The sequence below is a fragment of the Hypanus sabinus genome, chromosome 4, assembly GCF_030144855.1.
Source record: "Hypanus sabinus isolate sHypSab1 chromosome 4, sHypSab1.hap1, whole genome shotgun sequence".
In the NCBI taxonomy this organism is placed as follows: Eukaryota; Metazoa; Chordata; class Chondrichthyes; order Myliobatiformes; family Dasyatidae; genus Hypanus; species Hypanus sabinus.
The window spans coordinates 172,722,897-172,740,065 of NC_082709.1; the positions used below are offsets into that span (position 1 = coordinate 172,722,897).

A 17,169-nucleotide genomic window follows, 5' to 3' on the forward strand; every position below is an offset into this window, starting at 1 on the left:
CCTGCACCTACTGTCTATTGAGAGGAATCAGAGGGAGGTGATGGGCACATGAGGAGGAGAGAAGGGGTGAGAGGGTACCCAGAACGAGGAATGGAAAAAGAGGTTGTGGGGCGGGGGGGGGGGGGGGGTAAGAATTACCGGAAGTTCGAGTAATCGATGTCTATGCAACAGGTTGGAGGCTACCCAGACAGACTGAGGTGTTGCTCCTGAACCTGAGTGGCTTCATTACGGCAGTATAGGAGACCATGGACCCTCGTATCAGAATGGGGACTGGAAGTCGAATTGTAACAGGTAGTCTCCGGGAGATCTTGCCTTTTGCAGCATGCATTGTCCCCCGGTCCGCTTCGGGTCTCAATGATGAGGCAGTGGCACCGGAGAACCGGATACAGCGACCCGCGGGTGAGGTGCTGCCTCTCCTGAAAGGAGTGTTTGGAACTCTGAATTGTGGTGAGGGAGGAGCTGTTGAGGCAGGTGTAGCACTTGTCCTGCATGCAGATTCATAAGAAGGAAGTCGTACATAGTGGAGAGTATTGGGGAGTGGGAGGGGGAGGGAAAGATGTGCTTAGCAGTGGGACTCCGTCGGAGACGGCGGAAGTAGCAGTCAATTATATTACGGGTACGAAGGCTCGTGGGGTAGTCGGTAAGGACAAGCGGAATCCTATTCCAGTTACGGCGGCGGGACGTTAGGTAGAGGGCAGATTTGCGGGAAACGGAGGAGATGCGGATGAAGGATGCTTTGATGGTGGAAGAAGGGAAACACAGTTCCTTGAAAAAAGAGGACATCTCAGATATCCTAGAATGGAAAGCCTCATCCTGAGAACAGATGCGGCAGAGACGGAGGAACTAAGAGGAGCATATGCACAGGCCCTTTGCACAAGATGCTTCTGCTAACCAAGATGCAAGATGAAGTTAGTCTCACTTTCCTGCTCGTAATCTACACCCCTTCATTCCCCGTTCGCTCATGTGCCTGTGTAATTGCCTCCTAAACGTTCCTGTTTACCCGCTTCCTGCATTTTCACTGGCACCACGTTCCAGGTACACTCAGTGTAAAACTTTAAATTTCTTTAAACTTTACTACAGTCATTTTAAAGCCATGTTCTATATAGCATTTGGCATTTCTACCCTGGGAAAAGGACTCCATCTACCTGTATCTTCGAGCATTGTGTCAGCTCACCTCTCAGACCCCGAAGCTCCAGAGAAAACCAACTTTCTCCATGAGTGTTTGATGAATTTTGATTGGGGGGGGGGGGTCCCCGAACTGAAACTTTAAATGTTGCTTTCCCTGTTGATGCCTGACCAAGTGCTTTCGCCGGCATTTTCTGTTTATTTCAAATTTACAGGGCCGACAGGTTTTTTTAAAATTTTAGACTCTATTTTAGGCTTATAATCCTTTTATTGTGTTTCACTTTTCCTTCTCCATTTCATGCCTTGCTGACTTAAATGTTATCTGTTTTATTTAAGTCTGAACATCCGGCACTCGTAGTTTTAACTTTTTTCGGGGATTGTCCCGCCGACGTTTTCACATGCATCTCATTTGCGAATTGAAGAAGTGACCTGGATGGAATAAGTCCCCTGCACTTTAAGGTTTACTACCGAGGGACAAAACTGCAGATATTTGAGTTTATCCAATTTAACGTTTAACTTCTGTTAACTTGGAGAAACCGCACCGCGGAACTTGCTGCTTTGCAAGCTGATTGGCTCGTCGCGTTCACTTGCCATATAGGGAGGGTGCGCAAACCCTGTTACTCCAACCTGGGAGAGCGTATGATTGATTAGTCAGAAGACCACTCATTAATCAGATTACTATCGGCCCGCCCCCACGTTTGTGCCACGTAGCCAATCTCAGGGCCGGTGGGGGGCGTGCCCGAGGTTCCGAGCTGGGCTTGGCTTTGCGCAGCGGTGCTGGTTTCTTGCGCCTTGGCGTTACTTGTGCATGGGTGGGAGCTCGTAGGGTTGGAGTTTTTGCATCTATTTTTGTTACGTCTATTTCTTTCGGGATTATTTTAAAAGAAGACATGGTTATCAAGGTCTTTATTGCCTCGCAGTCCGGTTCCACGGCGGTAAGTGAGGTTATTTATGCTTCCTCCTCCTTCCTTCATTCACGGTGGAGCGGCGTTTCTTTTTTTATCTAGCGCAGCTGATAACACATACCAGACCGCAGCAGCAATCAGTCAAACACACTCGCTCCCACAGACTGGTCACAGAATTTTCCAGAATTATAACTGCATTTGTGCACTTCAACGTTCCACATTATTATATATATTTTTCGTTTGTGTATATTCTACGGTCAGTTCATAGTATAATATTTGTTCTAACGCTTGCGAGGGCTCCATTTGGAGTACAAAAGAGTGCAAGTTTTGGACTCCACGGCGTTGTAACTCAGACAATTAACTAGCTGAACGGTGCAAAAACGAATGCTTCTGGTTCATTCGTAGGTCTGTGCTGGTTGACTACTCTTGTACAATGTTCATACAGATGCACGTTTAAGAAAGCGAAACACGTTTAGAATTCACTTTTTTTTAAAACCAATGCTTGCGGAGTCCCAGCATTTCGTGTGCGTTGCACTAGAATTCACTGGCCTGGATTGCAGGGTATCTATATAAACCGGCTTCTGAGTTTTTGTAGACTATGAAGTTTCTATTTTTGAGGAGGTGTAAGTCACATGCAAGGCCAGTAATTATTGCCCTGCTCATTGTTCTTGTGAAGTTGCTAGCGGACTACTGCCTTACATTGATGTACTTTATCTGGTGTCGCTATTATTCATTCAGTGCCTCTGGGGAGGGGTTTCATGGTTTGAACCCCGGTGATGAAGTAATCAGTGTTCACATCTGCACACAGCTTCTCCAGCAGACATTTGAACCCTTGTAAGAAAATCTGGTGTATCAGTCAATGTTGTGCTGGAGTAAGGACTTGTTTATGCTGAGCCATTAATGTGGTATAGCGTCACATGGACGTTCACGTCAAAAAGTGACATCAACTCATAAAAAGAGAGGAAGGGACAGGTAAAGAAAGCATGGTCAATAATGTTTTTTTTAAAAGTACCTACCAGGGGTGCCCAACCTGGAGTCCGCAGTAACCTCTGTTAATTGTAAGGCTCCATGGCATAAAGAAGGTTAGGAACCCTTGCCTTCAACAGATGTGAGGAGAGAAATTTCAGAGCTTCAACGCTAGACAGTTGACAACATAGTTCCTTTTAGCAGCAGGAGGGAATGGATAGGAGAGTAATTGAGGAATGCAGGGTGTCTGAGAGTTTCCCAGGTTAGAGGTGATGGAGTGAGATTATTAAAACGACGATGCGATTTTTTTTCAACTTTGAAGGACTGTTGCACAGGAAGTGTAAGAGCTTGAGTTGAACAGACTTGGTGAGAGCTCGTTTAAGGAAGCTGCAGCTCTAAAGAAAGGAAGGCTATTTTAGCACATTTTTATTTATTTTTGCAAGCTGTTGCAACCAAGTAAGTATTTTAAGTGCAGTCCCTGTTGTAATGAGTTCAGAGTTTGAAGATAGTGTTGGTACGATTGGTTTGGAAACCGTTAGCTTACTTAAATCAACGTCTCCAAGCCATGATAGGAATCCGAAGTACAAATCCCATCAACTGAACTGGATTTTGCACAAGAAGGGGATATTATTGACTTGAAGGTTGTTACTGTTGTTGAAAAATTGATGCAACTCTCAGAATTTGCATCATTAAACCTGAATATATCTTGGAGGAAAGGGAATAGCAAAACTGCAAGTTTTAATTTTCTTTTGCAATCCAGCTGCTAAACGCATTTAAATCTAAATCTAACAATATAAATGTTAATGAACATGTTATTGATAATTTATTTTTTCCTGCACGTGCTCTGATATTTTACTAATAGCACCATTGATAATGTGTGTCCATGCAGAACATACCACCACACAATCGGGAGCCATGCCTACTGCAAGTTCCTGGTTTAACTCCAAAATTGACCTATCCAAAGTGCCAAGTCATCTTGGATGGGTTATTCTAGAATTGTCTTTGTCATGAATCATTATTGATGATCCAGTCCTGATGAAGGATCTCAACCTAGACCATTGTAAATTTCTCTACATAGATTTTGCCTGACCTGCTGAGTTCCTCCAGCATTTTGTCTATGTTGCTGATGTCTACTTGCTACAGATTGAGATTTATTTAGGTACTTGGCAACATGTTCTTACATTTATCTTGGTTTTCATTTCAACGCTCCTTTGGTAAATACAGCTTGATTAAATGTTGCAGTGGTTTGTAAGATAGTTCACCAATAGGTTAGAACCTGTTGGCTACTTTGCTCACAGTATCATAGTCAAGAATAATTTTTGTTAAAAAGAAGTAAAACTAATTCTTTTAAAATGAGTTGTGGTAAAAACAAAATGAAACTTAAGTCTAATTATTTGCTAGTAAATTTTCTGTTTATGATACTTAGCCATGGTTTAATTTTCAATTCTGTTTTTACTACAAATAGGTTTCTGTTTTTTTTCCTCCATCGATTGGTTAAAAGCAGCTAATTTGTATAGACCAGAATGTTCAATTCATTACTGACCCTGTTTTGGGAGGTAGATTTAGTTCCACTATTGACCTTGACATCTAAAGCTAAGGAGTGAGGGGGAGAAACTGGCTAGATTCCTGTTTAGTGGCCTGTGTTGAAAGGTACCCATACGTATGTGGAGTAAAAAGGGGAATGGGTTTGACTGTGCAAGGTAACATACTGAAACCTTGCTAAATTAAATTGGTTGATACTAAGGAAGAGTGAAAAAGTGTTTTGCCTGCCATCCATACAGATCACTTCATTTTTACAGTAAAAGGTAAAACATATTAAGTGCAGAGTAATACGTTACAGTTTGGGGAAAAGTGCAGGTGGATAAAAAGATGCAAGGTCACATTGAGGTAGATTGTGAGGTCAAGAGTGCATCTTATTTAGGGGTTCCCAACTTTCTTTATGCCATGGACCAAAATCATTATGCAAGTTCCCAGTTCGGGAACCCTTGATCTCATTGTAGTAGGGCACCTTTCAGTAGTCTTTTAACAACACGATAGCTGCCTTTGACATGGTTATATGTGGTATAAGGCTGTTGTATCTTCTGCCTGATGGGACAGGGGAGAAGAGCGAATGTGGGTGGGGTTACTGATCTTGCTGCCTACAGTACTGAGGCAGCAGGAAGTGTACAAAGAGTTCATGGTGGGTTTTTGGTTTCCTGAGCTGTATCCACAACTTTGCAGTTTCTTGTGGTCTTGGACAGAACAGTTATCATACCAGACCTTTATGCCTCTGAGTTCTATGGCCCATCAATTAAAAATTGATGCGCGTTAATATAATGTGTTGAATTTCTTTAGCTTTCTGAAGGTACTGGAGTACTTTCATGGCTGTGGTGTCTAGTTGGATTGTGACAGGCAATTGTCAATGTTTACATCTAGGAACTTGATGCTTTCAGCCCTCTCAACTGAGGCACTGTCAAACACCCCACTTGGTGAAGTCAATGAACTGCTCTTTTGTTTTTTTGACACTGAAGGCGAGGTTGTTGTCATGATGCCATGCACTAGGCTCACCACCTCCTTCCTGTGCTGTGACTCATCGCTCATCGTTATTTGAGATTTGGCCCTCTGTTCTCATCTGCAAACTTGTAGATGGCGTTAAAGCTGAATGTTGTCTGCTGTTGGTGCTTCTCCTGGGCTGTTTAACAAAATGTAATTGATTTGGGGTGATGAATTACATGACAGTGTTAAAGCAGTGTGCCTTAGTCATTAGCAGACTACAATCAACAGGAATAGGCCTCAGCACCTTTGCCATGATTACTGATGCTCCTCAGCCCTCTTTGTACTCTACTCCCTCTGCACTGATGACTGCATGGCCCAATTCTGATCTAATTCCATCTGCAAGTTTGCAGATGATAGCACTGTTGGTCTCGTCTCAAATATCGATGAGTTGGAATACATAAAGGAGCTGAAGAGTTTAGTGTCATGATAGCAGCCTTTCCCTCAATGTCAACAAAACAAAAGCTGGGGAATGATTTCTGAAAGGGTACTAATGCACACGCTCCTGTTTACGTATCGATGTTGAGGTTCAAATTCCGAGGTGTGAAACTCACCCATAGCCTTTCCTCGTCCAACTGAGCTGATGCCATGGCCAAGGAAGCTCACCAATGCCTCTTCTTCCTCAGAAATTAAAGACATTTGGCGTGTCCCTATTGACCAGTGGTTCCCAAACTTTTTTATGCCATGGGCCAAGAGCAAGGGGTCTGTGGACCCCAAGTTGGGAAACCCTGGTTTTGACCCTAACTAGTTTTTATCGATGCACTATAGAAAGTATCCTATCTGGGTGCATAATGGCTTGGTATGATTGCATGGAATTGTGGAGAATTGTAGACGCAGCTCAGCATATCACAGGAACCAACCTCTCCTCTTTAAACTCTTGCTGCCAGCATAATCAAAGACCTCAATCACCCCAGACATCCTTTAGTCTCACATCAGGCCGAAAATACAAAAGCCTGAAAGCACGTACCACTGGTTCAAGTCCAGCTACTAACCCACTGTTATCTGATTCTTGGAACAGACCTCTTGTGTGATAAGATAGACTTCTGGCTCCACATCTACCTTGTTATGATCTTGCACTGTATCGTTTATGTGCATTCCACTTTCCTGGTAGCTTTTACACTTCATGCTGCATTGTTATTGTTTTACCTTATTCTAGCTCAATGCACTCTGTAATGATTTGGTCTATATAAACAGTTCTCGAGACAAGCTTTTCACCCTGTCTTGGTACACCTAACAATAATAACCAATACCAGTACAGTAAATGATTCTTTTGTAATAATCACCGTATCAAGGAAATATACAGCAGAGAAACAAGCCCTTCAGACTATGTCTATGCTGACCATAAAGGTAGCCATCTTTGTAATCTTTTCACCCCCCCACCCCCAATAGCTCCTCCACTCCAAAAAGCCAAACCAAGTCTTGCATCATAATAGAAAAATTCCACCCCATGTTACAACCTGGTGAATCTCCTCTGCATCTTCTCAAGTGTGATCATATCCTTCCTGTAGTGCGGGCTCCAGTATTTTACATGATATTCCAGCTGTGACCTAACCAATGTCTTTGGAACATAAAGTCCTTACTTTTGTATTCTATATCATGGTTAATGAAGTCTCGCACCTACCATCTTCAGCACTTTATCACTAGTACTTTTAGTACTTTTTGGATGTGTACACCAAGATCTCTCTCTTCCTGGGGTTCCCAACCTTTTTATGCCATGGACCCTGATCATTAACTGAGGGGGTCTGTGGATCCCAGGTTGGAAATCCCTTCGTTATTCTGCTGTCCTCCCGAGGATCCTGCCATTAATTTCTGATCTATCTTGTTTGTTTTCCCAAGGAGAATCCCAACTGCCTTTCCTCTGTCTGTTCTCTTAATTAATCTATAACATTCTGCAACAGAGGGCTGTCTTCAAATGTCCACACCACCAATGTTTGTGGTATTGGTATTAATAATCATACGTCCTACAATTGTGTCCAAATCGGTTACGTGTGTAACAAACAGTAAGGGTCTCTGGTTTAATTCCTGGGGTGCGCACTGGTCACAGGATTCAGTCACAAAAGCAAACCTCTACTCTCTGACTCCTGTTACTTTGGAAGGGTCAGGGCTGGCTGTGACTATTTTTAAACCAAGAAGGAATTTGAAATCCATGTGTTGGAAATGAGGGATTCGTAAACCGTATCAAGAACAGCAGTAATGAGAATGTGCAAATTTAATGTAGCCTGTAGAGCTTTCTATCAGTTGAACATCTTGTAAATAATGAGGCCAGTTAGTATATTGAATTCAATCTTTAAGTGATAAAGGCACAAGCTGTGTTTAGTGTGGTAGTGGACGAGAGGAAGGATGGTAAAAGTGCTGTGGTAGAAAATGCTTTAGGTAGCAAATATGGATCAAACTAACGGGGATTTCTGGACTGCCTGATCTGGGTTCATTTTTACCAACAAAGCTGCTGGAACTGATGACCGTTAGAGCTTTATTATTCAGTCAAAACAGAGCAGACTTACTGGAGTAAGTGAAGGAAGAAAGGTAAATGCTGTTGGTATGAAAGTTGACGTAATAAGGCATGGAAAACCAAGCCCTAAGTAGGCACACACTGTGTAAATCAAGCCCTCTTAGAATGAACTATATTCATAAAGAAATGAAAACAAGCTAAGTGTGGTTTCATGTTGGTGGAAAACAAATTAGTGAAGGATTTTAGTTGCATTCATGGTTCAAAATTTTTGGTTTAGCATGATTGATTCATCTAGACTGATCCTGTGGAACACTGAGGGAGTGCAGTGTATTGGACTGATTGTCCCCAGTATCTCAGATATATTTGCTGGACTATTTACTTTGGTGAACCGGGCAGAACTTTAAGGATGAATTGCCATTTTAAATTAACAATGATATTGTGTAAATAATTATTTTAACCATTGTATCTTGGATAAGCTGCAAGCCAAATGTTTCCCTTTTCAGGTAGATATTAAAATACTCTAACAAAAAATGGTGAGTGAGCAGAGCAAGTGGCGAGTGTTCTGTCTTATCTGTTGAACTTTTGCATAAATTTGTGTGCTTGATGCCTGAAGAGAATAATAATGCAAATTTTGATATGTGTTAGTTAAGGGTAATGCACCAGCAATCTATTTTTGTTGAGCTGACCTTTATGTTCCAATCTTTTCCAATGGAGCATTTTGACCTCAGCAATATTACATATGACATTCTCATTTTTCTCCCTTCATTGATTTTAAAGATTGAATCCTTTGCATCCTTATGAACCTCCCTATCTCCATTATTTTCAAACTAATCAATCTAAAATGTTGTGACTGGAATTTAAATGCTGCATTCTCATTGATATTGTTCACGTGAAGCTCCATAAATTTCTATCTGCGGCCTTCTGATTTGAGTTGCTCTATAAATCTTATCATAGTCTTGGCCACTCTTTATGCAAATGATGAATGCCTTCACGTAAGTCTCTCAAAGCATTTAAGCCTGAGTCATTGTATAATATGAGAAGGTTATTAGTTTCCAAGTAAAGAAAATGCAGTACAATTCATAATATTTATTCTGAGAGGTTGGTTGAAGATGTTACTAAAGAATCAGCAAATTGGCCAAGTTAACTACCCAGTCTAACTGCCAGTTATTAATTTTCCTCTGGTCGATGAACAGGATGATTTAAAATAGATAAGAGTAACTCATCAGTCCAAAGGTCTTGGCTAAAATTGCTATTTATTGATAAATCTTCAAGCTAGTTTCACCAGAGATCTTCTTTAAATATCAGTCTGTATTTTGTGATTGGTTGTGGAAAATCAGATATATTTACACAAGTGTCAAAACGATGAACCTGAAGTTGACTCTGCACGAAAACTTTGACTACATTTTCCATTTCACAGCAGAAACATTAAACATGAAGTGAATGGTTGTTTCTCAGATTTCTGTTCCATTCTCTTGCACTAGAAATGAAGCTCCTGCTTTTGGAAGGTTCTGGAATCGAGCCTCAGAACCTCAGCATTCTGTGTATACTTTCACCTGATAACACTTTTAGTGAGATCCATTGTCTGTGGTAAACGCTGGTTGATTTGTCTAATGATTGGTTCTTGACACTGTGATAACATTGAAAGTCTAAGAGAGCCACCTGAAAAAGAACTGAACAATATTGGTGCCATTTTACTAGAATAATGATTTGGATATGTAGCAGGGTGGAGATATGTCTCTACCAAAGGAGGTGTTAGGCACTCCTTCCCTCTGCTAGCCTGCAGGTCACCCTTGGGTAAGGTGCACCATCTGCTAGGACCTCCCCCCCCCCCCCCCCCCCCCCCCGGGTCATGTGAAACCATGGGAGCTGGTGGTGGACGGTCATATGAGCAGCTGGTGCATATCACAAGTCCTAGTTATGCGACCACTGACACCAGGGAGACAATCTCTGAAATGTATTGATATTGGCTGGGGTCACCCGTCATGTAAAGACACTGCCCAGAAGAAGGTAATAGCAAGCCATTTCTGTAGGAAAAAAATTGCCAAGACCAATCATGATCAAATGACCATGGTCACTCACATCATGCAACTTTGCACATAATGAACAAATGATGCAATACAAGGATTCCATTGTATCTCAGTTACAACACTCGTGTGAGCAGAGTGTACAGCAGTGGGCACAGCACTGAAGGGTCAACTGTTGACTGTTTTCTCTTTTCCAAAGAAGCTGCCTGGCCTGCTGAGTTCCTCCAGCATTTTGTCCGTGTTGCTTTGAATTTCCAGCATCAGCAGATTTTCTTATGCTTGTGAAAAATGGCAGATGGAATTTATTGCAGACAAGTGTGAGGTGTTGCACTTTGGGAGGACCAACCCAGGTAGGTCTTACACAGTGAACGGTAGGGCACTGAGGAGTGTGATAGAACAAAGGGATCTGGGAATATGGGTCTATAATTCGTTGGAAGTAGTGCCGCAGGGAGATAAGGTTGTAAAGAAAGCTTCTGGCGCATTGGCCTTCATAAAGCAAAGTAGATAGGATGTTATAGTTGAAGTTGTAAGAGACATTGGTGAGGCCTAATTTGGAGGATTGTGTGCAGTTTTGGTCACCTACCTACAGGAAAGATGTAAATAAGGTTGAAAGAGTGCAGAGAAAATTTACAAGGATGTTGCTGGGTCTGGAGGACCTGAGTTATAAGGTAAGATTAAATAGGTTAGGACTTTATTCCTTGGAATGTAGAAGATTGAAAGGAGATTTAATAGAGGAATACAAAATTGAGGGGTATAAATAGGGTAGATTTAAGCAGGCTGTTTTTACTTGGGTTTGGTGAGATGACAACCAGAGGACATGGATTAAGGGTGAAAGGGGAACATGAAGGGAATCTTCTTTGCGTAGAGGGTCATGAGAGTGTGGAATGAGTAGCCAATGAAACTTGATTTCCACATTTAAGAAAGTTTGGACAGGTACATGGATGGTAGGGGTATAGAGGGCTATGGTCCCGGTGTAGGTCATTAAAAGTAGGCAATTTAAATGGCTTAGCACAGACCAGTTGTGCTGAAGGGCCTGATTTTGTGCTGTGATCTCCTATGACTCTTATTTTGAAATGCTTCTTAAATTGAAGTACTATACATTTTACTCGTGAAGATTGTTCTTAATGTATGTCAGACACATTAACATCTTGATGTTAAAACCGTACTTCCTTGAAATGTGTTCTTTACTATTTAAAATACCTCAGGCTGGAGATTGTTTAAACTCTGGTGTTGAAACCCGGAATAATCATGCTGTCAGCCTAGTACACAGTAAATGTTTAGTAATATATTGGCATAATTCTCTAGCAGACAAGGTGAAAGGGAATCTCAAGTGTTTCTATTGTTATACTTAGAACAAAAGGATAGCAAAGGACAAAATTTGTCCTCTTGAAGATCAGTGTCATCTAGGCATGAAGCCAAAAGAGATGGGTGAGATCTTAAATGAGTGTTTTAGATCCTTATTGAAGGCAGTTCATTATGTGCACTAGGTGTCTGTGCTAATTTTGTTTTATAGTCAATCAGAAGAACACAAACATTGGATGAATTCCTCTCTCAATGAATATTAGGAGCTAATACAAAGTTCTATAGTAAAATAGTAGCATTGCTAGTGTTCTAATTTGTGATGTATTTCATTTACATCCGTAATGGTTCCTAACCTGGGATCCATGGACCTCTTGCTTGATGTTATTGATCCGTGGCATAAAAAGTGTTGGGAATCCCTGATTTAGTGAAGGAAGCTCGAGGGTGGTAGTAGTTGTCTCTGATTGGAGTTCTGTGAGTGTTGTGCCACAGGGACTGGTGCTGGATCTGTTCTTTAAGATCTATATTAACGATGTACGTAATATGGTAAACTGGAATTTGTGGATTATGCCAAGGTTGGGGATGTGATAGGGAGGAAGGCCATCACATCTTGCAAAGTGGTCTGGACCAACTGAGGAAAATGGGCTGAGAAATGTTGACTGGAATTTAATGCAGACAAATGTGAGGACAAACCAGTGGTGTGTGGTAGAACAAGGGGACCTAGGAATACAGATCCATAATTCCTTAAATGATGTTACAAATAGATCATAAAGATAACTTTTGGCAGATTGGTCTTTAAAAATCAGAGTATTAAGTAGAGAAGTAGCAGTTTTGTGTTAACATTGGTGAAGCAGAATTTGGATCATAGGGTGTAGTTCTAGTCTCCTTCAATTCAGGAGAGATGTTAATAAACTTAAAAGAGAACAATCAAAGTTACATAGATGTTGCCAGAACTTGAGGACCGAAGCTGCAGGGAAAGGTTAAATAGGTTAGGACTTTATTCCCTGGAGTGCAACAGAATGGGGAGATATCTTAAGAGGTATGCAAAATGATAAGAGGTGGGAATAGAGTGACTGCATGTAGGCTTTTCCCTTCAGGTTGGCTGAGACTAGAACTAGAGGTCATAAGGGTTAATGGTGAAATATTTAAGCGCAATCTGAAGGGATACTTTTTCAGTCAGTGTGTGTTACGAGTGCAGAACAAGATTCTGGCGCATGTACAAACATTTGTATACAGGTTCATTTGCAATGTTATAGACTGGTTAGATGGGTACATGAATGGGAGGGATATTGTTCAGTTGTAGGTCAATGGGACTAGGCTGAATAAAGTCAGCAGGAGCTAGATGGGTTGAAGGGCCTGTTTCTTTGTTGTAGTGCTCTCTAGGCATGGCGAGCATTATTACAGCCAGCGGGAAAGCTGAGGATCGAGGTACTAAAACTGAGAAGCAAAACTTACAGTTGACAAAAATTGAAATGAGAATGGAAAATACCAAAAACGCTCAGGAAATAAGAGAAAATCTATTGACGGGAGAGCCATCCATCTTCAGAATTGGTTCTGGTGACAGGTAATTGACCTGAAATGTTAATTATATTTATTTCTGTATAGATACAGCCTCACCTACATATTTCTAATTTTTTTTTCTGTTTTTATAACTGAATTACCAATGTTTACTCCAGTAATGGGCATAACAATATATGGAAGTATTAAGTGCAAAGTTGTGTGGTGATAGTTTCTACAGCAAGGGCAAAGAACTAACACTCAATTTAATAGCCTGATTAGAGTAGTTAGCTGGTTGTGTGAAAGCTGTTATGTTCACCAGTTTACTTGGCTGGAGTCATTGAAGGAAGGATTTTGCAGTTAACTTGTCTGGAACTTTTCCACTTTGTAATTGAATTTAACAGCTTTGTCTTTGTTCTTAGTGGCTTTATTCTGATGAATAACAGAACAATATAATTTGGCATTGGGTAAGACTTTGTACAGTGTGGAAATATTGCTGAGTTTATATTACCAATCAATTCACTTTCTCATAGACATAAGTTCTTAGCCTCCTCTCCAGATGGCCTCGTTTATTCCATGATAAATGGTGTCATCAGTATCCAGATCTTCTGTAATAATATTAAAGTGTTAGAATACAGGTACAGGCATTTTAGCCCACCCTGTCTATGCTGAACATAATGATGCTGGAATCAGATTTAATATCACAGGAATATGTTGTGAAATTAGTAGTGTAAAAATAGGAAAAAATAGTGAGGTAGTGTCCATGGGTTCAGTGTCCATTCAGAAATCAACTGGCAGAAAGGAAGAGGCTTCTGTACCTCTTTCCTGATGGTAACAATGAGAAGAGGGCATGTCCTGGGTGATGGGGGTCCTTAATGATGGATCCTGCCATTTTTTTAGGCATCATTCCTTGAAGGTGTGCTGCATGCCTTTTCATCACCATCTGAAATTCTGCCAACAATAGTTGTATTGTCAGAAAACTGATACACATCTAATTTCATCTACCTGTACGTGGACAATATTCCCCTTACTGATCATGACTGCCTAGGTGCCTTTGCAACATTGCTATCATATTGTGCATCTACTTGCTTTGCATTCCAAACACAATAAAAACTTGCCTTGTAAATCTCTGCTAGACCTCCCTCTCCCCCCCTCCCCCAGCCTCTCGTATTGGACGTTTCCACCCTGTGGGGAGGGGGTGGGGAGAAAGAAAACTGACTGTTTTCCTGAATCATCTTGGGAGCAATGTAGTTTATCTGATATCTTCCAATAACTAATACATTCTAATCCAGGTAACATTGTGGTGAATGTTTTCTGTGCTCCCTCCAAAGCGTGAGCATCCTTTTGATAGTCTGGTGATCAGAACTGCACACACTGCTGCAAATGTGGCCCATCCCAGTTTCACGCAGCGACTTAACTTCTCAAATTTTGTACTTGTGTTGGAATGATTTATGAAAAGTATAGACATGGACAAGTGGAGTGCAGTAGTTGACGCTACGTGTAGTGGAGTGGGGAGTGGAAGCACTTCAGCTTTTCAGATATTGCTTGAAGCAAGCATTTGTCAGTCTGTGTATAAATGACATTACTTCTTGTTTTGGTCAAAAAGTGATGTTTGGTCAAAAGTGTTTTGTTTTGCAGTCACACATTTTAGTGACAAGTTTCTTAATTGTGCTGGTAAGTTATATTATATCCTGATCCCTTTACCTTTCCCACCCATCGGACTTGACCTATCACCTGACTAGTTCTCCTTCGCCCTTTTTCTCTGCCCCCCCCCCCACATAATTTGTAATCTGGCATCTTTCCATTTCCTTTCCAGTCCTGAACTAGTGTCTTGACTGGAAACGTTGACAGTTTACTCATTTCCACAGATGATGCCTGACCTGAGTTCCTCCAGCATTTTGTGTGTGTTGCTTTGTAAGTTATATCTTGGACTCTTGAATTATTCCATCAACGTTAAGGCACACAACTATTGCATTAGTTTAATTTCCCTTGCAGTCTTTGCAGCTTTGGTCCGAGTGTTGACCTTTGTCACTAGATTTCCAGAATAGTGTAGTGTTGCTTTTTCCTTCTGTTTAAAAACTGGCAGGAACATGCAATAAATTTTTTGTAAAGTTTTCATCACTACATTCCCAGTAATGTATGATAATACACCATTTTATCTTCATTCTCACATCCTCGCTGCTCCTTGTAAAGCATTTGTACTTTTTTCCCATGTTAGTATGGGTTTCCTTCAGGTGTTCTGGTTTCTGCCCACAGTCCAAAGACCTACTTGTTGGTAGGTTAATTGATCATTGTAAATTGTCCTGTGATTAGGCTAGGGTTAAATCGGGGGATTGCTGGGCGGCCCGGCTCAAAGGGCTGGAAGGGCCTATTCTGCGCTGTATCTCATTAAGTAAGTTTTTTGGATGCCATATTGTATTTTCAAACTTGCAATTCCTTCAGTTTACTGTAAGATTGGTTATAGCTTGAATATTAATATTTAATTGGATATAAAGATTAATTGGAAGTGGAAAAATCAAGGGTATACAGATGGTCTGAGACAAGAGGAAGTTTGTGTGTAGCATGCACCTTTCTGGTCTGGTTGGCATGCTTTTGTTCTGCACTTAGGCTGCTCAAGTACTTGGACCTTGGTAATGGACCCCAACATAGCAGGATTTAAAAATACTAGAAATAAGATGCTGTCCTTCATTTCATGTGCAGAGTGTGAAGCTAGTTAGTGTTTTATGATTCCTGTGCTTGTAGGCGTTCTTTTGGAAATATACTGTTCGTGCTCTCTGGACCTTCATTCTGCTTCACCTTCAGTCACAAAATACTCCTGCATGATAAGCAGGCCATCATTCTGTCATAATCTGATGCCTTGAATTTCTTACACCAAATACACTGATGCTAATGCTGGATCTTATAATTCAATGCTCTTCCCCTTCACTAATCCATTGCAGCCTATTGCTTCCAGATCTTCCTAGATATGACAAATTCATGGTCTAAAACAGGAATGTAAACTCTCTGTCCACACCACTGGGCCAAACATAGTTGCAGATACATTTGCTTAGAATTTTGGGTTATTAGTTGCTTGAATATTTTGCTTGGGTTATAAGTAAGGGCACTACTGCCTGTAATGCTTATGTTTAAAGATCTGCTTGATTTGTCATCAAAACTTGCAATGAAATGCAATTTTTGCATCAACGACCATCACAGTCCAAAAATGTGCTGCGGGTAGCCTATGAGAGTTGTCATGCTTTTGACACCAACGTAGCATGCCCACAACTCAGTAATTCCAACCATGAATGTGTAAGGAATGTGAGGGAACTGGATTACCCCAGAAATCCACACACACACAGTCATGGGAGAATGTCCGGACCCCTAAAAGACAGCGACGGAAATTGAACTCCCATTTGCTGGCACTGAGTGGGATCGGAATAAGCTGCAGGAAGTCGTGAACTTGGTCATCTCCATCATGGGCACGAGCCTCCCCCAACCTCCAGGACATCTTCAAGGAGGATTCTTCAAAAGGTGGCATCCACCATTAAGGACCCCCATCACCCAGGACATGGCCTCTTCTCATTGCTACCCTCAACATTTCAGGAACAGCTTCTTCCCCTCTGCTATCTGATTTCTGAATGGACATTGAACCCAGAAACAGTACCTCACTCCTTTTTTTGTTTTTCTTTTTGCAGTAATTTAATTTGACTTTTTAATGTATGTACTTTAATTTACAGTTCTCATTGTGCTGCTACACAAATTTCACACTAGCTGCTTGTGATATTAAGTCAGAATCTGTGATATATTACATGAACCTCTGTATTATTGTGCATTTCTATGCAGATTTAAATGTGGATTCATTTATCTTGTCATAAGGGCAACACTTTTATACAGAATTCTATTAAATAAATCATCTGAGGAGTAGTGGAGGCGGCATCAACTATCACTGGATAAATATGTGAAAGGGAAGAATTTGCAGCAGAGTTCGTAGGGGAATAGGGATTGCTGTATTGTTCTTGTGTTGAAATGATATGGACTCAGTGAGCCAAATGGCTTTTTTCCAAGCTGCACATATTCTGTGATAGTACAGTTTGGATTCCACATGAGCAAGTATGTAAATAGCAGTGTGTCGCATAAATCAGTGACAGACTGAGGAGATGGGAGATGGAGTAGGTTATTTTGCTCTTCAACCCACTTCAGTATGATTTGTGTTGATCATTCACTTCAAACTCCTGTTGCCCCCTTTTCTCTCTATCCCTTAGCATTAAGAAATGTATATACATCCTCGAATTTAATACCTTGTCTTCCACTGCCTTCTGTGGTAGAGAATTAAATAGGTTCACCTCTGTTTCTTCTCTGCCCATATTCTGGGACTTCTACTGTGGTTTGTGGG

The 17,169-nt window shown here is 41.1% G+C and overlaps 1 protein-coding gene across 15 annotated transcripts in view; it reads left to right on the forward strand.

The window, feature by feature from the left end:
• sh3bgr (SH3 domain binding glutamate-rich protein) overlaps positions 1–17,169 on the forward strand; it is a 123,481-nt gene that overhangs the window by 81,627 nt on the left and 24,685 nt on the right. For 6 of the 15 annotated variants that reach the window (XR_009511882.1, XR_009511883.1, XR_009511884.1 and 3 more), the window contains exon 1: positions 1,864–2,060. The exons of 2 other annotated variants lie outside the window; for them this stretch is intronic. Coding sequence is in view for 6 of the 13 variants with exons in the window: in XM_059968830.1 (XP_059824813.1) it covers positions 2,016–2,060 (45 nt within the window). In the remaining 7 variants the exon portion in view is untranslated. Of the gene's footprint in view, positions 1–1,862; positions 2,061–17,169 lie in introns of those variants that run through there. 7 more of the 15 variants (XR_009511885.1, XM_059968834.1, XM_059968836.1 and 4 more) reach the window with 2 other exon arrangements.